Source organism: Falco cherrug, chromosome Z (assembly GCF_023634085.1).
Source record: "Falco cherrug isolate bFalChe1 chromosome Z, bFalChe1.pri, whole genome shotgun sequence".
NCBI classification, from domain to species: domain Eukaryota; kingdom Metazoa; phylum Chordata; class Aves; order Falconiformes; family Falconidae; genus Falco; species Falco cherrug.
The window spans coordinates 25,203,997-25,230,270 of NC_073720.1; the positions used below are offsets into that span (position 1 = coordinate 25,203,997).

The 26,274-nt window shown below is 44.1% G+C and overlaps 1 protein-coding gene and 1 long non-coding RNA gene across 2 annotated transcripts in view; one reads left to right on the forward strand and one right to left on the reverse strand.

Moving 5' to 3' along the window:
• The window catches only part of LOC129734720 (uncharacterized), a 121,443-nt gene that overhangs the window by 65,828 nt on the left and 29,341 nt on the right, over nt 1–26,274 (forward strand). The gene's annotated exons all lie outside the window — the stretch shown is intronic.
• The window catches only part of THBS4 (thrombospondin 4), a 45,632-nt gene that overhangs the window by 5,641 nt on the left and 13,717 nt on the right, over nt 1–26,274 (reverse strand). Inside the window, exons 5-17 of the mRNA XM_055699179.1 lie at nt 18,433–18,515; nt 17,786–17,837; nt 16,269–16,441; nt 12,853–12,990; nt 12,153–12,230; nt 8,392–8,544; nt 6,959–7,063; nt 6,628–6,735; nt 4,991–5,150; nt 4,203–4,321; nt 3,415–3,467; nt 1,192–1,385; nt 727–905 (exon numbers count right to left, since the gene is read on the reverse strand). Coding sequence (XP_055555154.1) covers nt 727–905; nt 1,192–1,385; nt 3,415–3,467; nt 4,203–4,321; nt 4,991–5,150; nt 6,628–6,735; nt 6,959–7,063; nt 8,392–8,544; nt 12,153–12,230; nt 12,853–12,990; nt 16,269–16,441; nt 17,786–17,837; nt 18,433–18,515 — 1,595 coding nt within the window. The remainder of the gene's footprint in view (nt 1–726; nt 906–1,191; nt 1,386–3,414; nt 3,468–4,202; nt 4,322–4,990; nt 5,151–6,627; nt 6,736–6,958; nt 7,064–8,391; nt 8,545–12,152; nt 12,231–12,852; nt 12,991–16,268; nt 16,442–17,785; nt 17,838–18,432; nt 18,516–26,274) is intronic.

A 26,274-nucleotide genomic window follows, 5' to 3' on the forward strand; every position in this document is an offset into this window, starting at 1 on the left:
GAAGGATCTTTCTTTTCCCACTGCATAAGTGGATTTTCTCTCCCTACCCCAGTCTTCTCAAAATCACTGAACCTGTCTAGAATTGGAGATGGGACGGGAAGATGGAAAGAGGGTGAGGTCTGGAGGGGGGTGAGGGGCTAGAGAGCTTTTCCTAGGCTTAGCTTATACTGTTTGATCATGGAGTTTGGGATTAAACAGACTGCCAGGACTGGGTTAAGAAAGGTGTATACATCTCAGTGGGCTTGGCAGAGACTTTGGCAATGGGAATAAATTGCACATTCCTTGTGACTCAGAACACATTAGCCTCCTGAAGGCTAAAATTTGTTAGTGTAAGTAACAGTGATTGGACTCCATATAGGAGTAAATGTTCTGCTATAGAGCAGGTCAGACTTTCAAATTCAGGGAAAGATTCATGAAACCTTGCTACAGAAATATTTCAATAGGGTGACACAAAAGTCTCCTGTTTGCCTTCTTGGCAGTGGCGAAATCCACCCAGAACAAGCTGACCATCCTGTAGTTAATTTTAGATTATTAGGAGCACCAAGCCCCAAGCTATCACATGCTAAAAGCAAGTTCCTTCATTATAACTCCTGCAGAATAGTCAACCAACCTGCAGCTTTTACTTTTCACTTGTTTGCCAGAGGTCCAGCAATTACAAAGACAGTTTTGCTGTAGTTTTTAAATGCATTTTCTCAGACAGGTAAGAAAGACCAGATGCATTTTTACCTGGTTCAGAACCACCCAATTGGGATCAATTTGAGCATCCCCCTCTGGGTCCAGCACCACTGTTTGATAGGCTCTGAAGTCTGTCAAGGTGATCTCTGCATTCTCAGGGCACACATCGATCCGATCAATCACTGTATCCTGGTCAAAATCAGACTCGCAGATATCCCCGACTCCATCACCTGAATGCATCAGAGAAGTGAAAGCAGGTTTATGGTGCAGCAAGCAGCCACATCTGTATAAGCCACTTGATCAGTGTGTCTGAGAAGCAGGTGGAGTCTCAGGTCAGACGGCTGTAGTGCCTGGGGAGGGGACCTCTGTCTTGGCCAAAGGACCCCTGCAGGTTGCGGGTTCCTCCTGGCATGAGCATAGGCACATGAGGTGACTGTCGGATTCTGGTGCACATGTAATGCCTGAGAAAGGATGTATTGCCTGAGCACCGAAATGGCTCCTGAAGGCCCATCTTACCATTATCATCTTCCTGCCCTGGGTTGGGGACCAGCCTGCAGTTGTCAGGGCCTGGGGGCAAGAGGTCAGGAATGCCATCGTTATCATCGTCCTCATCACACTCGTCACCCAACCCATCCTTATCCGTGTCCAGCTGGGAGCTGTTAATGATGGTGGGGCAATTGTCTGTGCTGTCCTGGTGCCCATCACCGTCACTATGAGCACAGAGACAAAAAGAAATGTCATGCCAACATCAGCTCCTGCCTCTGCATGGGGGACAGCACGGGTACCTGAGTGGGAAATGCATGGAAGCATGCCCAGAGCTGGAAATAGACCAGTGGGGCACCACGACCTGGTGTCACTCAGGTAGCTGAACAGCGAGGAGACAAGGAACAAACAGAGACTGTATGATATGGTGGCAGGAAGATGAAGACTAAGCCTGGAGCTATAAAAATACTCAGGTAAGGAAAAGAAAAAGATGCGTGACATGGAGTGGGAAAAAATACCAGAGCCCAAGATCTCAAACAACATCCACTCCTAAAGACTGTGGTAAGGCACACCCAACAAGTGCAGTGTCATCAATCAAAAGGCACCCCTGAGATAGCAAGAGCTCAACAGCTGAGGTCCCTTGTCACACATGTTGCCCAAAAGTGTCTTGGTGCTCATGAATGTTCATGTGTGAATGTGAGTGAAAATTTATGGGAGACTCTGCATGAAACCTGCCATCAGTCTTGTTTAAAAACAGGCACTGCTTTCACCCTCCTGCATAGCGGGTTTTGTTACATTTCACTCCTGCAGGGGAGCTGCACAGTAAGAAACAGAGAAAGTCTGTAGCTCCCAAGCACCCACCCAGTCCATGACTGCATCAGCTGGTTGCAGTGAAGAGTCACAAGAAACAAGGACACAGACTACAGAAAAGGGTTTCGGAAGTTATGGGGTGGCTGCATTGTTTCCCCAAGCCAACAGTACCGTGCATCTGTGCAAAAAACATGGCCTGATGTCAGGTGTGTGTTTCTGGCGATAACCAGGCATGTTCCGCCTCAGCAGCTTTTTGCCTAGCACAGGCAGGGCAGAAGTGACATGCAGCCAAATTAAGGCAGTGCTGCAGCTTATAGCTATACATATTCTCACCTATCTCTCCCTGCTCATGAAAAGTGCTTTAATTTTAGGTCAGAGCAACTAGTGTTTGCACATTCTTGAGTCAAAAAGCAACGATGACCATGCACATATATGTATAGCAAGGTTAACCTCAGGCAGAGCTACAGCATTTCTACCAGGAAATGCTTCAAACACATTAGTTAGGTTTAAGGAAAAAAAAGAAAATTATATCCTTTTTTAAAACAGGAAAAAACCAGACCATATCTTCTTAAGAGTAAAACAGCTCCCAGCTGGGGGCCTTGGCAGCTACTGACCCAAGACTGGGAATGCTCCCTGCAGAGGTGGGGAAGTGGGCTCCCCAGTGGGCTCTGGGCTTCTCTTCCCAGACAACAGCACCCACCAATGGCCTTGCAGTGAGACCCTGAAGCCATCTGTGGCTGGTGAAATGTTGTGCCAGCACAGGCACAGGATTTATCACTTCCCTTTCCTCTTGCTTTAAGTTAAGAGCACAGGGGAGGACTTGCTACCCCCAAAGCTGGTTATGCAGAAGCTGCTTCCAGCCAGGCGTTAGCAGCTTGTCATGGGACATGCTCCCCTGAACGCTCAGGACATGTAAAAGCCATAAAGCAGCCCTGCCACTCCTGCTGTGCTAAAGCAAAGGGGGTTATATGCAAATGTTTTGCACTTGATAATAAAATTCTGTTTCTGAAACACTAGGTTCTTAAGGAAAAGCATGCAGCCCTTAGCTGTGAAATTTCTGCTAGATAAAAAAAAAGAAAAGAAAAAAGAAAGGGAAAAAAAATAACCAAAGGAAAGATGAAAGAAAGATAAAGAAAAGAAAAAATATGTTACCTCATAAGAAGCTCTGAGCAGTGCCCTGGGTTTTACAACCAGAGAACTACTCTAAATGTCATTTCCACAGGAAGCCTGTGTGAACATGGGGCTACAGGTGAAGGGCTCCGTAACTACTGCTACAGGGAAGTAAACCAACAAGGTTTCTGAAATAACATCTCTTTGAACAGGTATTGGAATTAAATCCAGGCTAGTCTGAGTGATTACAGCTCTCCAGGAATCAGTAGCGTGCTTCAGCTCAAGACTAGCCTCTTTTACTTCCCTGCTGCTCTTAAAAGCCACAACACAGCATACCTGTCCTGATTGGTATCACAGGAATCTCCAACAAGGTCATTGTCAATGTCTGACTGCAAAAAGGAAACAGAGAAAGTTCCAGTATCAGCTGCTGAGAACATCTATTAACATGGCAGTACTAAACCAAAACACAACCACATTAAATACAATTAAAATAAAAGCATGGAAAAACATTTGGTTTACAAAAAAAATTCTTTGTTTGATTTGTGATAGTTCAAGCAAGATGAGTAGTCCAAGCAAGATTCCTCTACTACTGTGAATAAGTATCCCTCATCTCTAACCAAGGTTGATTTCTTAAGCAGCTTTAAAAATCTACCATGTTTCTCTAAAGTTTCCAGCATTTTTTATTACTCACATGTGGCCTAATTGGAATTCAAAACATATGAAAAGTCTCACTGACTTCTCACCTAGGAGCAGCGACAGTTTTGCTAAATAAGGACTCCAGGATTTTGTCCTAATTAAAAAATATACCAAGTGTAACTAACACACACCACTGTGTAGAGTCCGGCTTTGGACTCCATGGGACTGGAGCATGCTGACATTTCAGAGCATGACAGCAGAAGATAATGGAAGGACAGAGGTGCTAATAGCATCCCAAGCTAAAAGAATATATCTGGTAGCTCCACTCTCCCATGTCAGGAGTCTGAAGCTCCATAAAACTTCCCTGAATAATTACTGCTAAAAGATAAACACTGTGGCTGCATGTGCTGCCTCATTCTCTTGCATCTTTTTGGACCTCAGCAGTCCCTCTCCCTAAACCAGGGTATTTTTTCCTTCTGCCTACTAACCTGGTTTGGGTTGCTGATTGTAGGGCAGCTGTCACAGGCATCACCAACACCATCATTATCCCTGTCATCCTGGTCTTGGTTGGGGATCCTCTGACAATTATCCAAAAGGTTCTTAATACCTAGCAAGAAGTGGATATTAGTTAAAAACAATTCCCATATTTGATATTGGACAACATAAACATCAAGAACAGTAAAGACCTTATTCCTTTTCAGCAACTACTTAATCTTGCAATGACATTATAAGCCTGCATAGCAAATCCTTCTTATGTGTGCATCCATTAATTTATTAGAAGTTAGAAATATCTTGCTAAAGAACAGCTTTCAATGCTATCACACACACTTCATTAATTACACACAATTCATTCTATCCTGTTCCTATATCACAGCTTACAGGATGGGATGTTTCATCTTTGTTATTACATTTGAAGGGCTGTTATTTTTTCACTTCTTTCACACCTCCTACAACAATGAAAATAATACACTATGTAGCTTTTGGGCATCTGGGACAGACAGCAGCTGGGTACTCTGGGCCATGTTCATACCTTTAAGGAATTACTGAATGACCAATGACCTTAACTTATACATGAAACGTGGGCTGGTTTATCTGTTATAGTGTTCAATGCTTCCAATGGAGGCTAAAAAGATATATAATAATCTAAATGAAAAGGATTCCAAACACAGGTTTAATGAAGAAAGATTTAGCAGCTGGCGACAGGAAATCTAACACATGGCATGTTCTGGGCAAGTTTCAAGAACATCAGAGAAGCTGGAAGGGAAGAATTACCAACCATCTCCATCCATGTCATCATCACAAGCATCTCCTTTCCCATCACCATCTGTGTCCCTCTGGTCATTATTCAGGACATTGCGGCAGTTGTCACAAGCATCTCCAAAGATATCTTGGTCACCATTTCTCTGGTTAACATTGGGAGCCAACACACAGTTATCCTGCAAGAGACACATATCCAAATCAGACAAGAACTGGGCTCCAAATCCATAATTTCTACTTTTTAACTCTGATATTTATTTATTTCTACTTTCACGAAGAATTATTACTGGGAGCAATGTCACAAAACATGATTTTACATTAATATTAGCTCTGGATCAGATTTCACTGGCTCTCTCAAAGCTCTGCTTTGAACCCCACTGTGGGAACCCTGAACGTAAACACCCAGTATCATAAGGTTTTATTTATAACTTCGAGTTCTGATTCTCATTTTGTACGCATCCAAGTTAAGTAACCTGTTCTGGCGCCCTGGCTTCCTTACATGGTCCCTCAAAAGCTGCAGTTTAGAGACCCTGACAGGGCTTGTAGATACTCTTGGTGAAAGGCTGTTGCCCCCTTCTGGTAGAGACTCAAACCAAAGCTGAAACATGGAAAAACGTCTTTCTGATGCAAAAAGGGACAGGTCTTTTTGGGTTTTTGTCAGCCAAGCTGTTGTTGACTCCCTAAGACCATCAGGAGGCCCATGGAGAAAACTTGATTTTGAAGTGGTGTAAATTTCCCTCTCCCACCTAGCACACCCAGTTCCTCTCACACCTGCACATGCAGAGGCAGAATAGAGCTTAGCAATGACATAGAAGTTATTGATTGCAAAGGTGCTGAACCTGAACATAGATTTACAGTTGAAGGAGGATTTAACGTCTTTCCTTACAGAACATTAATAAACTCAGCTGTTTCGAGCTACCGGAATTTAGGGTTGAGGGTTGGCCTCTGTGGCAAAACAGCCTAAACCAGACTTTCTCTGGTTATCAGTCTGCCCTAGCTCAACATGGACATTTGTACTCTGGATAGAGTGTTCTTGTTTTCTTGGAAGTGCATTAAGCAATACCACAGACAGATCTTAATGCAGAACAACAGTGGGCATGTGAGAATACAGGGTGAACACAAAAGAGATTTTACCATCTGAATTTATTCTCTGATATATTCTGCAATAGAGTTCCCACATGGAAACCTCTTCCACTTCGAGAACATGATTCAAAGTTTTTTCAAGTTATTGACAAGACAACTGTTAATTTATCTGGGTTTTGGATCCCTTATGGAATGTGACATCAGGTCAACCTGCTTTTTAAAAAGAAAGACACTAGTGCAAGCAATATTCCTGAAGACCATGCTATGGGAAAGCGTGACAGAAGGACACAAGTTCTGTAAACAAAAAACTCTAGAATTCAATGCTAAAATATAATAATGGAGCATACACTGGTGAGATTTAAGGCTGGGTGGGATAGCCTGGCTTTTTTAGGTCTTATAATATTGAGCATTACATAAAAGAAAAAGACAGGATTTAGAGAGTTGCTGACAGTGACGGGAATGGGATAATCTTTGGCAAAGAGTAGTGAGCCAGATTTCAAAATCACTGCCTATTGCAGTACATGAAATCCGTATGTTTGCACAGATCCCAGCACCCTGACCTATACATCTGACCTGCTCATTGGGAATGCCATCTCCATCCGCATCGTCGTCACAGGCATCTCCAATCCCATCACCATCAGCATCTTCTTGTCCAGAGTTTGGGACGAATCTACAATTGTCCTAGACAAAAAAAATGGGATGTATCTGGTGTTCTATGGGTAAACTGGATGCCTTCAAAATTTGAATGACTCTTTATATTATTGTTTTAATTAATCAAATTAAATACAATTTATCCCAAGGAATTCAGCAACTTGAAAAAAGATTAATATATCTAGTCATGTTTCTTCCACTCTTCATCCCTTTATGCTCTTAATTATTATAGGATTAAGAAAGAATTTCTTACCTTTCTGCAGTTTTCAGCAGAACATGAGAGTTCTTCATTAGGGTAGCCATCAATGTCAACATCTTTTCCACAAATATAACCATCACCAGCCCAGCCAATGCCACACTATCAATAAAACAACATGGTAGTACTACCAAAAGGTTAATGAGTCACTGTTGCAATATTCAAGAGGGAAACCTCATATCAATCTTGAAAACACTAATATACAGAAGGCATGGACAGATACTGAAGTACAATAAGGTACACTTCAGCATCTCTGTGTGGAAAGAAAATCTTTGTTTCAAGTTCTCTATATCTAGGCACAGCTAGAAAGAGCTCAGACTTGATGTTAAATGGAATGTGTGCCTGCAACACCTAATGATTTCAGTGGGAGCCATAGATTTCTCTTACAAAGGTCAGGAGTCAATTTTGGTTCCCCTCCCACAGATGCAGAAAAAGAAAAAAGGCAACCTACGCAGAATATGCACCTAGCATCTCAGTATGGGGCCTATGGTTACATGGGATGAATATGTTTTTTTCAGTATCTCAAGAATACATCTGCAGCTAGAGGAAGTTTTAAGAGAAAACTGTGCTGACAGTTACTTAGTTTGCATCAGCAAAGCAAGTGCATCTGGCACACAACTTTCTCCTAGCCAATTAAATTGGTACTGTTTCAAACCTATGCCTAATTTGTGTTGTAACTGAAGATACATGCATAGACCTGCATGTCACATTCTGGCCTCCCACTGAAATGAGGACTTGACCAACACAAGTATCTAAGCATCTTTCCATTACAGCGTGGACTTAAAATATCCTAGATTTTTCTTTGAAATAGTTGTAGTTAAAAATGAGACCAAAGGAGGCGCCAGCAAAAGCATCCAAATTTGGGACACAGGATTAGTCTCTTGCTTCCATTTGCAAGCTGGAAAAACAGTAACATACTTCAGTTAGACTCTTACAATGGAAGTTCATATGCCACTTGGTGCTCCTCTGCTCCCGCAGCTGGAAAGCACAGTACAGCCTACTTCTGCCTAGAATCTGTGTTCTCACTTGGAGAAATACCCTCTCTGTCAGCACGCAAATACAGGCACGTTGGGTATGCAGGGAGGATCCCTACTCACAGCTGTGTAGCTGAGGACCAGGAGAGGAATTTGTCCTTGTGATGTCTTCTGTGGAGTGACACTTGACAGCCCTTTCTGAGGAGACTACAGAAAGTCTACAAAAGCCATTCCCAAAAGACCTAAATCACACAGACACAGCAAATATGGCACACGAGTACAACTGCCTTACAGACATCCTGCAAGAAGAAAACAACTGCAAGACAGACTCAGACTGGTTATGTCTGTGGCTGTTCTGGGTCATTCAACTGTATAAAATGATCCCAAAGGCTTTGTCAGTTCAGACTAAAAAAAGGCGATTTTTCACTGTAAAAATGCATGAATTTATGAACTCACAATACATGTCACCTCTCCTCTCCTCTCCTCAATACAACGGGCATGGACACTGCATGGATTGAGGGCTCGACTTCTGCAGCTCTTCTCTGCCTGGCATCCCCTGGCTTGGTCTCCTGTGTATCCTGGTTTGCACTGGCCACAGTGGTAAGACCCCTGTAAGAACAAAAAGTTACTAGCCAGCCTTTAACATGACTTACTTTTCTTTTAAAGCAAGCCTGTGAGCAAGGTTCATATCACACTGCTTATGTTGTGCAAGTGTAGTTTTTCATCCACTGAGGTCTCTTGCACTGTGAACAAACTTTATTTTCTATGTGAAATTCAGGTTTGGCTCCCACAATGCATGCTGGAAAACAAACTCAACTCTTGCCTGTTTAGATCAGCCTTTTGTTAAGCCATAGAAAAGTCATGCAGCAGCAAAAGCTTCTTCATGATGTCTTGTCCCTGCCAGCATTACTCTGAGCTGCTTCCAGGTGGCCAAGACTTTGTGTGAAATTCTAAGCAGCACCTGCTTAATCAGATTGGATGCTCTTATTTTAGGGTAAAGCAGCCCCATCAGTTTATCTAAACTCAGCTGGGCATAACTTTTAATCAAATAGAGACAAGAAAATTCAGTATGTCTTTGCCTCATTTTATTTTTTTTAACTGGAATGTTTTTAAGCCAATTTGAGTTAAATGTTGTTCTTCAGAAAAGAATTCAGGAGTTGAAGATGTAGTCATCCTCATTTACACTGCAATAAGAACATCCATGTAACCTTTTGCAGTGGTTTACCTAGATGCATACATATATGTTTTATATTTGTGTCACTCTTTTGTAAACAAACCTGAAGGAGCTATGCTAAGGAATCTCAGTGTGTGCTGGGACAATCACTACATGAGGTATAAATGAATAAATGCTGATAAGAAAGGGTCGTCTTTAGACATCTAAATGCGGCTTTTGTCTCTGTCTCACATACTTGTAGATTTGTGACCTATGACAAAAAAGTTAATTGAAAACACTGTTTTTTCCTTATAGAGAATAATTATTTTTGATATGTCAATGAATTAAAACAGCCAAATCTCCTACAAACTTGTGCACCCTTTGTGAAACTGAGGCACTTCACACAACTTTACTCTTCCTGTACAAAGCCTGCTGGAGGAACTGTCAGGATTGTCCTAATCCACCACAATGGAGAGATATATTTACTACCCAGATGAGTGTTATTTTTGTCCTCTGTTCCTAGCTTCATTCCAGACTTTAACTCTGTGCTGTCTGCATACTTTCAGGCTGAAAATGAAGATATGCAGATGACTGAAGAGTAGAATAATTAGTGTCCATGCAAATGATATAGCCTATATAAAACATACCAGCCAACACACTTTCTCCTGATTGACGTGCCGGGTAATAACTTCTGGAGTCTGCTGAATTTCTTAGTATATTCTGTCCTGTATCAAGCGCTGGTATGCATTAAAATAGCCTTTAAGGCTGCATGTCCAGATCAAACTGTTTCTAAAGGGAGACAGGACTAAAAACCCAGTGCTGCTCTGACATGTGGCAGGCCACTTGCTGCCTTCTGCAAACAGGGCCTGATGGGCCTCTGAAGAGACCTAGTCATGCCATAAGATACAACATGTGACAGAAATGTTCTAGATATGTAAAAAAAAAAAGAAAAAAGAAAAAAGAGAGACGCATATTGAACAGTGAAAGCAGTCCTAGAAAAACAAGGTTATTTGTGAGGAAAGCACACCATTTGGAACACTACTAATAACCTCAACAACACCTAGCTGCAAAAAGGACTGTATTTACACCTGTAGGATACTTTTAAATGTTCTCTTGCTATGGATAAAGCCTGCTCTGTGCAGCCAGCTACAGAACAGTAGTGGTGTAAGTGGCACATACAGGACAACTGGGTGATCAGGCCCAGCCAGCACAGGTTTATGAAAGGTAGGTTCTGCTTGACCAACCTGGACTCCTTGTGTGACAAGATGATCTACTTAGTGGATGAGGGAAAGGCTGTGGTTGTTGTCTACCTGGGTATTAGTAAAGCCTTTGACACCAGCTCCCACAGCATTCTCCTGGGGAAACTGGCTGCTCATGGCCTGGATGGATGTACTCTGCTCTGGGTTACAAGCTGGCTGGATGGCCGTGCCCAAAGAGTGATGGGGAATGCAGTTACATCCAGCTGGCGGCCGGTCACCAGTGGTGTTCCCCAGGGCTCACTACTGGGGCCAGCTCTGTTCAGTATCTTTATCGGTGCTCTGGACGAGGGGATCGAGTGCACCCTCAGTAAGCTTGCAGATGGCACCAAGCTGGGCAGCAGTGCTGATCTGCGGGAGGGCAGGAGGCTCTGCAGAGGGGTCTGGACATGCCGGACCGATGGGCCGAGGCCAGCTGGATGAGGTTCAAGAAGGCTCCGTGCCGGGTCCTGCACCTGGGTCACACCAGCCCCACACAGCGCTACAGGCTGGGGCAGAGCGGCTGGAAAGGGCCTGGTGGGAAAGGGCCTGGGGGTGCTGGTCGGCAGCCGGCTGGGCATGAGCCAGCAGTGTGCCCAGGTGGCCAAGGAGGCCAGCAGCACCCTGGCTTGTGTCAGGAGCAGTGTGGCCAGCAGGGCAAGGGAAGGGACTGTCCCCCTGCACTGGGCACTGGTGAGGCTGCACCTCGAACCCTGTGTTCAGGTTTGGGCCCCTCACTGCAGGAGGGACGTAGAGGGGCTGCAGCGTGTCCAGGGAAGGGCCACGGGGCTGGGGAAGGGTCTGGAGCACAAGGCTTGTGAGGAGCAGCTGAGGGAACTGGGGTTTAGCCTAGAGAGGCGGAGGCTCAGGGTACATCTTGTCACTCTCTACAACTCACTGAAAAGAGGTTGCGACAAGGTGACTGTTGGTCATTTCTCCCAAGTAATAAGTGGCAAGATGAGAGGAAATAGCCTCAAGTTGTGCCAGGGGAAGGTTAGATTGGATATTAGGAAAAGTTTATTCACTGAAAGTGTTGTCAGGCATTGGAAGAGGCTGCCCGGGGAAGAGGTTGCATCACCATTCCTGGAGATATTTAAAAGATGTGTAGATGTGGCACTTTTGGACATGGTTTAGTGGTGGACTTGGCAGTACTAACGGTTGGACACAATCTTAAGTGTTTTTTCCAGCATAAATGATTCCATGATTTACTGTTTCTAAGTAAAAGATCCAATTTGCTTCATAGCATTACAATGGTTGTACACTCCTTCTATTGGATCCTAACATCTTTCAAACCATTTCTACTTCTGATACAGTGTTCTCCTGGATTTAATATCTATGGGTATGAAAAGTGTTGTACCAATTGCAGCTCTCCTCCTCTCTGTACTTATTTAGAGGGATGTCTGGTACTGTATAAATACCCTAACAAAGCAAAGATGTTACTCCTATAAAAAGAGCACCCAGGGGATCAGCTTGCTGCAGCAGTTACCAGGTGGGAAGAGGTGGGGAGAAGCAAAGATTTATCTTTCAAAGGAGGTTCCTTACAATAACATACTCATAAACACACATAACTGGCTGGTGTGAAGAGAAGAGTTCCTGCTATTCCTCAGGGAAAGTGATAAGGATACAACTGAGATGGGCATGTTAATGCCAAAGGAAGTATTGATTTTTTAATTGTTAGTCAGGAAAGAGGAAAAGATTCTTTGGTTTAGATGAAGCCAACAAATAAATTGTACTATTCAGCTCTTCAATCAGAGACATAAAACTAATCTTAGCCACTTGGAATTTTAAAGCAACCAATTTTTTAAAGCCAGATATGAAAAGGTGCTTACCAAAGTGTTTATGCAATGGGAATTCGGAACGCAGAGTCCAAGTCCACCATTCTGACATTCATCAATATCTAAGCAGACCTAGCAATAAAAAAAATCGACATGTAATAAAAACAATGTCAATTTCAGCTCCAAGTCTGAAGAAAAGCCACTGAAGTTTAAGTCCAGAAAAGAGCCACAGCCTCTCCTGAAACCACTCTCAGAATGGCACAGACATACTCATGGGCTAACTTTCCGATGCATCTCCAGACACATATAAACCCTGAAGAGACACTGTGATACAAAAATTTTCAACTTTAGGATGAGTTCTGGTTCACCCACAAGAATTCAGACAAGAATTATATTCCCATTGTAGGGTGCTACAGGAAAATGCAAAAATGACAGTAAAATAGGCCTTTTCTATCATACCCTTCCTAGTTCAAAGCCAGTTTACAGACGTCAGTGGAGCCTCCTTTAAAACTGATCAGAGATACCTACAAAGATAATGACACTTGTCTCTATACCAGTCCTGAGTATTAGATGATTAATATTTCCATTAAAACCAAGCAAACAACTCAGATCTTCTAACTGAAACACTCTGATCTCTGCCTAACTGCACAAGTCAATTATGGAATGACTGAAGTATAAACAAAATGTGATACAGAGGCATTGATATAAACCAGCACCTTGCAACAATAGTTGCTGCAGGAATGCTGACACTCACCTGCTTATTGCTCTTGGCGTAGCTGAGTCCTATCCCTTGCACAGTTTGTCCTGTATATCCTGGGGGACAGGTCTCACATCGGAAACCTGGAGCAGTGTTCACACATCGCACTCCAGGGAAGCAAGGGTTGTAACGACACTGCAAAGAAAAAAATGAACCCAGCACACGGTCATGCTTCAGTAACATCCAGACTCTGACTATGTGCACAGACTTCTCAGTCAAAGGCAATGCTACATGCAGTGTCTGCATGTCTTCTCTTCAGAGCTGGCTTACAGAAGGAACAGTCTCTGTAGGTATTTCTGACCCCAGTGGGTCTTCAGCTATCTCTGTAATTTAAGTAACATTTGCAATCTTCCTTTATAGCCTGTAGCTGATGCCCTAAGACAGGGGTCCTCAAACTATGGCCCGCGGGCCGGATACGGCCCCCCAGGGTCCTCAATCCGGCCCCCGGTATTTACAGAACCCACCCCCACCCCCCTCCGGGGGTTGGGGGGGGAAACCAAGCAGCCGCAGATGACTGCCTGCCACTGCATCCGCGCGCCGGCCCCCTGGTTAAACAGTTTGAGCACCCCTGCGCTAAGGTCCTTCCTTTTGCTGGGCAGGTTCCGCTCCCTCGGAGGCTGAGAGTCCCCTGCAAGAGTCCAGATCACAATATCAGGAAAGCTGCATAACTCCAACCCAACAAATGGTCCTGCAGTTGTGTTTTGGACACAAAGAAGTGGCAGCAGCACTTTCCTTCATTTACACTTAGGCAAGTCACCCTAACATAAGCCAGATGAGCAGGGACGTGTAAGTAGCACCACATTTCTAGACCGGAGGTCCACAGACAGCCTTTGGCACTTCTCCCGAAATAGCACATGCCCACAGCATCACCCCTAGCCTGAAGGCGCCATTCACTTCACTACCTCATGATATTTTACAGAACAGCTGTGATCCATTTCACTGGCCTTGTGGTTGCCAGTTTGGGAACCACATCCCACATTGCTGCCTCTCCAACATCAACACTAGCTGCCAGGTAATATTTATAAGAGTACCGAAAATATCAACATGCCATCATGCTGCATATGGCTCAAAGACAAGAATAAATATGAAACACAAGAAAGAAATAGAAAAAGTTTTAAAGATATGTCTTTTCCCACCCCCTCTGTCGTTCATAGAAAAACATCCACAAGATGGAGGGTGATCAAACCAGAAGATACCCACCTAAAACAAAGTACAACCTGTAATCAAACACACACATAAGGGAGCAACAAAAGGTACGTTCAATATCGAAGAGTGTTTGACGGAAAGACTTGTTAGAAGTAGGTCCACAACTAGCATAAGCAAAATGTAAAACTAGGACTAGAGACATTTTGTGCTCCTTAGTTGCTGTGGATTTTTTATTGTAGACAGCAGAGGGCACTCAAATTACACAGAGCAGAGCTGCAGCTCCCAAGGTACAGGGCATCAGCACTTGAAAGTAATGTCCTCAAACTGGTAACAAATAAGGGAGCATACTGAAGAGATGCTAACAGCCTCAGAAAAGATGATGGCAGCTGTTAGCGAGGAAGCTTCTAGATTTGACTTTATTAGAATTTGTATATTAACTTATTTTTAAATTCCAGTTATTAGGAAGAACAGAAACAGTTTATTCAGTAGAAAGGTGCTCTCCCAGAAGAGATTCCCAAAGACCTTCAAAAAAACCCCAGGATTAGTTTCCTTCTTAGTCAGCTAACTCAGGAAGACAAATGACATCCCCTGTTGTTAGGCAATGAAAAGTTAATGTCATTTATTCTTCCCCTGGAACAACCACAAGTGAAAATCCAGCCGTTAAAGCTTTGAGCTATTTACTGGTAAACAAAACCACACCAGACTAGGTGGCATTTTAATAGCAGTGTCCCTGTGAAGCCCTCAAACAAGCAAAACTGGATGTCGAGGACACCATTCTGGCAAAATTTCCTTGCTCTTTCTAATGTGAGACCAGGTCTGCCATGTGGGCTGGTGGCACAAAACGAAGGCACGTCAGTCTCCAGTGGCAGAGCCTGACTGCTCACAGAAAGCCACGTTCAGGTCAGGCTACCACAGATTATCCTCAGTTTGTTTTCCCACCACTGTCACCATGGGTAGAGTTGCTTCAACTCTGGAAACGGCAGGGAGGAGATTATCACCATGCTTTGCCTCAGTCTGGGTATGGCTCAGGAGAACCCAACTGTACTGCTGGGTTCCACTCAGGCTGATTTGAGTCTCTCACCATGGCTGTCTGTGGCATGAAACTTGCACCACAGCTGTCTCAGCTTCACCTCTTGCATTCCCACTTCAGAGCTTCATTTCCATTTTTTGCACCTTCTGTTGCAGCAGACAGTACATGCCACATGAGGCATAACAAAAGACATTGCCTACAACTCAGGAAAACTGCCACACTCAACTCACTTTCTCTACCCAGTGTTTTTCACACACAGATATAACTTGGGCACATTGCAACCTGTCTGCTGATGGCCTGCAGCGGGAAGTAACCAAAAAAGCAGTCAAAGCACATCCGTTGGCTAGGAAGGAGAAAAAAGGAATGCTTTTGCTATTTTACATCATCAGGCAGGTACATCGGTATAGTACTGTGTTATCCACAAGCACAGTTAATGACCTAATTCTCCTGGTCCTCTGCTCTACTGTATCCAGGTGCTTTTCCACAAAAATCACTAAAGAGTAACGGCAAAAATCATCACACATAAAAAATGTGGTGAAGCTGTAAGTGGTTTTGTTGTTTGTGTTCTGAGTAAGTGTCACATTCCAATTAACACAGGTTTTATTTAATCATTTAAGATATTGTAAATTTATTAACCCAGTCCTCAATACAAGCAAGCTCTGAACTTCTAACATATAGCACAAGAAAAAAAATCAAGTCAACATTATCAGCTTTCAACACAACCATAAAGAAGCAAAAGGAACAATAACAACAAATGTTTATTTTCTTTCACAGACTTTTAAGGTAATGCTGAAAACATGGCTCCAGTTTGGGTTGAAGAGAAGACTCTGGACTCCAAGGCTGGTTCAAGAGCACTACAATTTAAAGAAACAAAGCCCATAGCGACAAGAAGGGCTTCTGCAGCCTGTAACAGAAGCTACTGCATCTTCTTGTGGAATAGAAACAACTATGTTGAAAGCTTGTTTTGGCTGGTTTTTTTCCATACATTACACTCCTTTAAGTGACTTCTCAACTCACCAGGGTATTTCAAGTTTTCACACATAAAACCTCTGTAAAGTTGCAGCAACAGCAAAATCAGGAGGTAGAATCAAATCAAAATGAATTAATATTCACCATGCAAGCAGTCAGCAAATGCTGAAGACAGCAAGCATCAGCAATCCATTGATATGTATAAAACTGTAGCTTTTTGCTCCCCCCCCCTTTTTTTTTTTTAATTCAGTGAAAGTCACTATTTTACCTCATCGATATCTGAGCAGGTAACTCCATTTCCCGTGAGCCCTTCAGGGCAGGGGCCGCACTGAAATCCCTCTGCTGTCTCCACACACCTGACTCCCCTGAAGCAGGAATTAACTTCACATTTGGGTTTACTGCGCCTAGGAAGTTGAGTTGGAAAATTCACAGTTCCCAAACCTTTAATGAAGAAAGAACAATAGTTTTAGCCATTGAAAGAAACATCCACCATAGCTTTCAGCTGGCAAGTGCTCTGAAGAGATCCCCGAGACACTGTGCAGCAGGGTTTTGTGTTTCTGTGCTGTGCTGTTACCAGCTGTGCTGCGGCTGAAGAGACTTCATGCTGGGAATGGCCCAGCAGCTTGCTGTGTCTCCAGACAGGGGAAATTAAGGCTATTTTGTTATGTCCATGTGCTTCTCCTCGCTACAGATAGTGGCCCTCCTGCTATGTTAGTCCCAGCACAGACCTGCTGCTGGCCAGAGGAGGAGAATCTAAAAGCCAGTGACCTCAATGGCCCAAGGGACCCAAGTGTGATGGTACAAGGTATTTTTCTGGCTAAATTGGCAACACTACCACTTCATAAGAAAAACACTGCCATGGTTTCGCAAGAGGCCATCCGATAGTCTACAGGTATGAGGAATAAAAAGCAGCAGTGGGCAGGCCATGAACACACAGCAGGACATGCAGCTACACCGACTTAGGTGCACAGAGACCAGCCCTGGGGAAAAGCAAGGTTTTGGTGATGAACCTCAGTAATGATGCATGCAGGATTTAAAGACATTTCTTCAGCACTTACACATGAAGGTTAACCTGGCTTGAGCTCAGCTTGAGTCCTGATGAGACTGACAGACTGGGAGAAGAAATCAACTAAAAGACCCATTGAGTTTAAGGCCTTTCATCCCACCCAGTAAAGGAGTTGGTTTTGTGGCTTTTGTTTATACTGAATGCATGTATGTCCTGATCATCAATTAAGTTGGAGGACCATACAGTGGCATTTGGGGAAGCACTTATTTCTTCCATTTAGCGAAAAGCTGGAGACCACCTATTGGGTCTTAGTGCTGTTAACCAGTGACTGCATACTCAGAATCGGATGAATTTCAGGTGGACTGCACAGGATCTTCCTCAGAGTGACAACACCAGCTAGAGCAGAACATGATTCCTCCCTTGTCCTTCTACTAAGATTGCTCATGAGATACCTGGCAGGCAACATCTCCCTCCCCAGGAACATGTGGCACAGCTTTGTGGCAGACTGAGAACTGGCAGTACAGGGTGAGTGGTACTGCTTAGTTTAGTGGGGGTTTTATTTCCCAGTAGGTGATTGTCAGGTCTATGGAAACGGAAAGCTTTTTCTCTAATAAAAATCTATTTTAAATTTGTGTCTCGTACATCTAGAACTTTGGACATGGTGTTTTTTAAAAAGTACTTCTTAGAAACCACATACAGCTGATGCAATCAATACTAGTTTTAAAATGACACTACATCTGATCTAGTTGGCTTTTACAAGCGATAACAGGAACACTTACCACATGCTTGGCACTCAGCTATGGTATTTCTCAGAAATGTTGTTTCTTTGACCTTAAGGATATAGAAAATAAACATTATTTGGATATAGGCAGCTCCAGTTTGCACCTGGCTGCCAGAAGAACCATTATCATTTTCCCCAGGATGCCACTCAAACCGTGCGACATACGTACTCTCTCTTGAAATAAGATGTTCCTCGTACTCCATAAAATTAAGGATAGCAATAACGGTTGTACTTCACTTCAGCCTTCATCAACAGGGACTTGAAAAATGACATGCTTAACTAACAGCATGTGCTACCAGCAATTCCAGTTCTGACACCCACCAGCAGGTAGAACAAATGCAATTTCAGTCCTGTGCAACAGACTGACCTCTAACTAACAGTGTGTTAGGACAGCTACTCTGGTTCCTTTCCACTTAAAGACACTAGATTTTCTGGGTCTGAATAAGGCCCCTGCACTCCCACATTTAGTGGTCCTCCACAATGAGCACAAGGTACCAGTACCCATATGGTTATTTCTTTTCCACTGTGTTGTGGCTCTGAGGCAACAAACTTTACACAGGAGTTTATTGCTTATGTGAACTCTGCCCTGACTCTATCAAAACTGGCAAGCTTGGGATGTTTCACACTGAAGCCTTTATACAATACCTGTTGTCTGAGAAGGTCTTTCACATCTCCCAGTATTTGGTTCATCTGCATCATCTGACCCATCAGCTGCCTATTAAAATCACCTGCAGGGAAACAGCAATGAAAAAGACTGCACAGTCAGTGCACTTAACTCTCCATTTGCCATGATAATTTCTGAGATACAAGATAGAAACACCATGAGAAGGAGGACAGACATTATAGTTACTTAATCCCTGCAGGAATCCTTAAAGCAAACACAGTGTCTACATTTTTTTATAGTGTTTTGAATGAACTCAGGGCTTTTCTGGACTAAACTTCACTGTATACCACAGAAACAGGCAAAGCAGAAACCTCTCCACAGAGTGAAAAGCAGTCTGTGATTTTTCTACCATTATTTCAGTGTCAAGGCTCTCTAGTAAGACCTAACAACACCAGCAACTAATGCTGCCAGAGTCATGGGTCCCCCCCAGGCCTGAGACCAGCAGCCCTAAGTGAAACCTTAGGATTTCAGGTCTGGGTTTTTGTGAAAACCCGTTTGGGGCAGGAAGACAAGGCAGCGGCATGAAGTATCTCTGCGTAAAATGGCAAGTCACCCTCCGTAAGTGTATTCCATGTCACCACAACCAACTCCTGCATACTTTCAAAAGTGAAGTTACTCAGCTTTCTGAGCAAACTCACTGTGCAGCTCCAACCATGCATCAAGAGTGCCTACTCTGATAAAAACAGCACTTTTAATACCTGAGACAGTAATATGGCTTTTCTTCCAAAAAGCAGCTCATCACACTGTACACAAGTTTCATGGCTACATTTGCTTCTTGGGGGTGCAGAGTTTGTATGGACTCACAAAACAGCTACTCAACAAAGTATGAATGCACACCAAAGCCAACTGTCAATATCAAGAAACAAATTAAAGACCTCTTAGACAAGACTGAAAAATACATCTGTATTAAGCCATAGGGAAGGACCAGAACCAACTCAGGATATTCACATGAGAATCTTATCTGTTAGATGAAACATTACTTTTGAGCCAGTGACAAGAGAAGCAAAGAGCACATTAAGCACAGTATCTTGTAGTTGTTTGTAGCTCACTTCTGAGTTTGTAGGAATCTTGAACAGCTATTTGTTTACTTCTCTAAGTCTGTATGTCAAAACAAATTTCACAAATATATGCTCTTTTATGTTCTAAGCAGGCACAATATTTTGATATTATGCCTCTGGTGGTGTGCTCCAACACCCCCACGCCCTCCCCCCCACACCCCCATCCCCTCCACCCCCACACCACCCCCACACCACCCCCTCCACCCCCACTCCCCCACCCCCCACGCCCCCTCCACCCCCACAGCCCCAGTTCCTGACCTACAGACGAAGAACCGAAGAACCGTATCCAGCTCCAAGTGGAGCCAGGAAGCTGGCAGTTTGACTCCAGCAGCACATTTACCTTGCAGAACAGATGACGGATGCAGCCCAACAAGCAAACCAACAGACTGACGCCCAGGGTGAGGCGGAGGCCTCTCAGCATGGCGTTGCTTCTGTGAGGGCTAGAAGATTCCGCGTGTCTGTAACCGTCAGTCTGCGCCTGCACCGAACCCCGAACCCTCCCCGCTCTGCAAGGAGCGTCCTGGCACCTGGTTAAGGGCCAATCAGCACACAACAACTGACTTTAGTCCCACCTCACCAAGATGATAAAATCTGGCATTTCAGAAGCTTCTTCTTCCCTCCTGAGGGCAAGAACTCTAACTTCGGTGTGGGTTGACGGGCCCAGATCTCTCTCCTCCCCAAGCAGGCATGCCTCGCTGGTAAGCATTGCGCCTCCGACCACGGCGGGTGTTACTCGGGACAGCATTACTATCAACAGTGCTCTACCCTTAAGCTCAATTTTTGCAGCAAGTGAACTTATCAACAGCAATTCCTAGCTTGTTATATCTGTCGCCTTAATAAATCACCTGTTCTTTCAGCTTTGCAAAACTGTTCCAGTGCAAGTCCTTAAACGGGGCTCTGACAGGCAAGTGTGACATTCTGGTGAGTGGCTGTACACACAATCCTTTAGACTCAAAACCACTGACCGAGTCTGAGACTAGGATTGGATCTAGCTGCACCTACACTCCTCTCTGAGAAGCTTAGAAAGCAAGGGGATCCCTCCTGAGCCTTGTGACTCAGCGGGAGGGCTGTGTCCCACCTCACCCCTCAGCCACTCATCAGACTGTTAGCACAACAGAAAATTGGCATCTCAGGCAGGTTTGCCATGGATAAACTGCTGCAAAAACATACGAGTGCATCATCCCAAGTGGAAAAGGAATGCGTCCAAAGATACCAGGCACGAGTACATAAGCTCATAAGAGAAAACCAAAACTTAATAACTGAAAATAGGGAACTTAAAATGCTGTTAGCATCAGCCGAGAGACGAGAAAAACAACTACACAAAAAGTTAATACTCTTACTAAATCAAATGCCGTCCTCAGTCTCGGCTAAGCAAATCCGCAAATTAATACAGTGTGCAGATCCCAAAACATGGGATGGAAACATCTGGTGTGATAATGATAATGATGAACTGCTGGCAGGCTCTAATTATGATCCTACCCCAGAACCTGTGGCTATAGAACCATTGACCAAAACCACAAATGAGAGATATAACAATGTCCGTGCTACTGTAGGTATCATCTCACAGTCTCCTGCCGAATTGACAAAGTTACAGAAAAAGTATTCCAGGCGTCCAGATGAATCCGTGGTGGAATATGTGTGGCGAGTCTCTCTTACAGGGGGTGACCTAATCTTACTAAGCGAGGAAGAAGCAAGAGGCTACTGGGGCCCTGGAGTATTTCTAACCATCACATCAGGTGACCACAACTATTCATTAACTGCACGGGCTGCCCATTGGGCCGGTGGTATAGACTCGCAAAAACGAGGTGAGCCTTTTGTTATCAGAACCTCGAGGTTTTCTGATTTGGCCGCATCTGTGAAAAAAGCAGCCTGCCTACAAGCAATGTATGAGAGAAACTTGTTACTGAAATCCCCAATGCTAGCTCCTATTGATCCAACAAAACTAACTCCCCTTATTCAAGGCCTCTCGGGTAGCTTGAAAACCTATGTAGCCAGAGCTCAGGACCTTATACACACCACTTGTGTTAAGAATGCTGCTGCAGCTGCTGCACAGCCCCCACAGAAGCAAATCCATATACCCACCTGGAGCGAGTTTATGCACAAGTTAAGGAAATACAGGCACCAAATATGCCGGGTTGGCCAGACCACCAGGAAACCCCGGGACCTCCAGGTCCACACCACTAAGCCTAAGCCAGAGAACTGATTCAGCAGGGGGAGGTTGCTCTGCAGGAAATAAATCAATTCCTAGTAGACTCATGCCCTCAGCCCCACAACAGAATTTAATTGATTTAACAGATTTTGCAATGTTAAAACTACTGAGTAGAGCAGCCCCAACAATTCTTAAATGCAACCGAGTTGCAAAACAGGACAACATTAAAGGAGATACCAAATATAACAAAAGCCAGGGCAATAATGCTCTTAAGCAACTCCCTATGTGTGCGGAGTTAATGCATGGCATTGTTACCTGCAGTTGTGAAATGAGCTGGGACAGTGCAGCAGCTGAAAACCAAACCTGAAGCCCTGGGGAGGAGATCACAAAATAAGACCCTTGAAAAAGGGGACAGAAACTAGATCAAAGGTAAACAAATTAAAAACCCTTCAAACAGAATCTCAAGAACAGAGAAATGAATTGTGGAAGAATACATTAGCCCCAGGCATTCCCAGAGCTATGATTCAAGGTCAGCCTACTGGCATTGTTTTGAGTCTGGTTGAAACATTCCAGAAATGAGATAACAGTGAAAGGAAGGACCTTTTTTTAACTCCTTCAGCACCAGTCCCCAGAAAGGAAGACAACTCTTTCCTTCCCCTCAGGGGGGAACTGCAGGACATGAAGTGAAAAAAAATGAGTAATGTCCTGAAGGCAATTGGGCTTGCCTGTCTGGAAAGGGGAAGCTTATTAGTGAGTAAGTGATGATGGCCCATACATTTTAATTCCAGTCTATCCTCAGAGATAATTGGTGAAGTTTTTAACAGGCACTGGAGCACAAATTTCAACTCTAACACAAGATGCCAAGAAGCTGGGCATGTGATCTGGATGGCAAAGATTAAAGATTACCAGTATGAACTGGGTGAGTGTTGTGTGTGTCAAACTGACAAAGTCAATGTATGTCTCCTGAGCTAAAAGCGCAGGTCGACTACTTGCTCTGCAATTAAAATCATCATGAAAGTATTTTAGAGTTCAATGTTTTTAACAGGTGAACCTGGTGCCTGCTGAATGGCAGCGTGTGGCTTAAACATTGATCCCAACCCCGGCAGAAACCGGGAGGCTGCAGTGGATGTGCTGCTGCACACAGCCCCTGCACTCCCTAACTCAGAAATCACTAACGTACCACAATATCTGCTGCAGCATGAAATGGGAGTTTCTGAAGTCATAGGTGATTTGGAGAAACAACAGATTATCTCCAGAACCCACTCCCCATATAACTCACCTGCCTGGCCGGTTCGGAAACCGGACCAGAGGTGGCAGGTGGCCTTCAACAATTGATTATCAGTGCCTGAATGCTGATACAGCCCTGCTAACAGCTGTGGTACCAAACATTGCAAACTCAACAGCTATTTTGTCAGCAGCTGCACATTCAGGCCTAGATGGAGTGGTAACACACCTAGAAAAAAAGAGGTATTATCACTCAGGTGCGCTCCCTCTATAGTTCTCCTGTCCATCCTCGTTAAAATGCCTCAGACTGGAATAGTGGCAATGGTCCTAACCAAAGAACCTTTACGCTTGGGAAGCAAAAGATAGCTCTGGAAAACTCCATCAAATCAGTACCAGCTGGACAGTACCCACCTTTTAACCTAACATTTGCTGGTCAAATAATGACGAAGTATCTTTTTCCCTTTTTGTGTCCACAGGTACTCCAAATGCCAGGCAATTGCACCTGGAGTCAAAGACTCCTCTATAACAATCTAGAGTGCCCCCAAGGACTGCTTATTTTTATTTGTTGGGTATTTCTGGTTTTAATCCTCATACTTATCTGGAAACCAAAATTTTAATATGGATACAGCTAACAAACCTGTGATATTGTTTGAGATAATAAGTTGAAATATCTTGTGTGTATATTAAGGTGTTGAGTTGAAACACATGTGTTTGTATTACTAATTTGAAATGTCAGTTGTCATTTAACAACCAATAGTCCTATTATTATGTGTGAGTAGTTTCAGGAGGATTTGTATAAGTTTAGTATGTACATGTGTGGTGTGTTTGGTATTTGTATATAAAACGACTGGGTTTGGGTAGGATAACTTTGAATTATAAACAAAGGTGTAGGCTTTGAGGTGAAGGATGTAATTAGGGTTGGCGAACATGACATTTGTAAGTGGTGCTGGGAAGATAGGCTTTGGGTTAATATGCTCATGGATAATACTCCACTGGGATCAAAGATACCTGGAGTGAAAATAGGCAGATTGTCTGTCCAAGTCACCTGTGTTTTGGATGATAACTTAGTCCTAGCCTTGAAAAAGGGATCTGCACTTGCCCTCAGTGAATCTAGTATTACTGCTTATGTGTCTCTGCCTAAATCTGTGGAAGACCCCCTTGCCATGGGTACTCTTCCCACAGACAGGGTGGGGAGCTTGCCAAGACAGTGGAATACAATGGATACCCTCCAAATGTGAAACCTTATTCCCCAGAAAGAAAGCGAGTTGCTTTGCTGTGTGGTTCAGTCAGCCATTTAGTTTTTCCACCATCAGCAGCACAAAGTGTACATGTTATGAAGAGGAAAATGTAATTTTCACCTGTCATCAGATCATATGGGGAAAAACAGATTTGTGACCATGGGGATGAGTAACTGACAGCCTGGAATATAATCAATTCATAACTACATTGTGGTGTATACAGTGGAATAAAGCACAAGACTGTCCAAAAACAAATGGCTGTAACAATAACTGTGCCTGGTTCAGGTTTGATGAGAATGGCCCTCCGAGTTTTACACCATTTGACCTGGGATTATCTTTTGCCTCAGTATCAAACAAGCCAGCACTGTGGTCTTGCTAAAACGTGATAAATTGTTCCAACTGGAAACAATATGATTGGGTCAAATACTATTGGCTGGTTTACACCCCCCTAAAAATGGACTGTCTGTGCTGCAATCACAGTATAACATGTAAGTCAGTAAGTGCAGACTTTGCACTTGCAATGATTGCCACGTTGCCTCTGATGGTGCTCCAGCTGGTTTGATCTGGGTCTGTAATGATGGGAATATGTACACCTCTTTGTGGGCTAGGTCACCTGAACTGCAGTGTACCTTGGGCCTCCCAACACTGTGCCCAAGGTGGAAAAGGACTCCCATCCAACCCCACTGGGTGGCTTGCATGAAACGGGTGAGAACAGAACTGGGGGAGTGTGGGAGGGAGATGTAGAGGGGTGGCAGGACACAGGATCAGCCACCCGCATGACCTGGGGGATGGAAGGTTTATGAGGATTTGGGTCAGTTACCATGCAGATGCAACTATGGATGAGTAAGTTAGCCTATCCAGAAGAAAGGCTACCTAATGCTTCCAAAGCCAGTTTACAGGTGCTCAACAATCACCTACAAGCTACGTCACAAATGGCTCTTCAGAATCACACTGCACTGGACTTAGTGTTGTTACATCAAAATGGACCTTGTGGCTACCTACGTCTCTCCAGTACTGATCACTGCACCCATATCCCTAATGTTTAACAGGACCTCAACATCCAACTACAGAAGATGCAACAGGTGGCACAAGACACCCATGAGCTCTGAGAATCAATTAAGAATAGCTAGCTTTCACAACTGTTTAGTTTGTTTTGACTTGGTGTTACTGTTTGGATCCAAAGGTTAATTCAACATGCTTTGATGTTTATTGTGATTATAATTATCATAAGCGTAGCAGTATCTTCCATAAAATCAACTATTATGAAAGCTTGTAACACAAAGAAGATGCAACTTACCAATTATACCCCTTTAATGGGAGAAGATGAAAACAAGGAAGAGAGAGACAAGCCCCTCAACCCATCTATATACAAATTACGTGATATTCCTCTTGGAGAGTTGTGACTAAAGCCACAGGGTGGAACGTGGCAGAGTGCTCTCCACGCCCCCACAGCCCCAGTTCCTGACCTACAGACGAAGAACCGAAGAACCGTATCCAGCTCCAAGTGGAGCCAGGAAGCTGGCAGTTTGACTCCAGCAGCACATTTACCTTGCAGAACAGATGACGGATGCAGCCCAACAAGCAAACCAACAGACTGACGCCCAGGGTGAGGCGGAGGCCTCTCAGCATGGCGTTGCTTCTGTGAGGGCTAGAAGATTCCGCGTGTCTGTAACCGTCAGTCTGCGCCTGCACCGAACCCCGAACCCTCCCCGCTCTGCAAGGAGCGTCCTGGCACCTGGTTAAGGGCCAATCAGCACACAACAACTGACTTTAGTCCCACCTCACCAAGATGATAAAATCTGGCATTTCAGAAGCTTCTTCTTCCCTCCTGAGGGCAAGAACTCTAACTTCGGTGTGGGTTGACGGGCCCAGATCTCTCTCCTCCCCAAGCAGGCATGCCTCGCTGGTAAGCATTGCGCCTCCGACCACGGCGGGTGTTACTCGGGACAGCATTACTATCAACAGTGCTCTACCCTTAAGCTCAATTTTTGCAGCAAGTGAACTTATCAACAGCAATTCCTAGCTTGTTATATCTGTCGCCTTAATAAATCACCTGTTCTTTCAGCTTTGCAAAACTGTTCCAGTGCAAGTCCTTAAACGGGGCTCTGACAGGCAAGTGTGACATTCTGGTGAGTGGCTGTACACACAATCCTT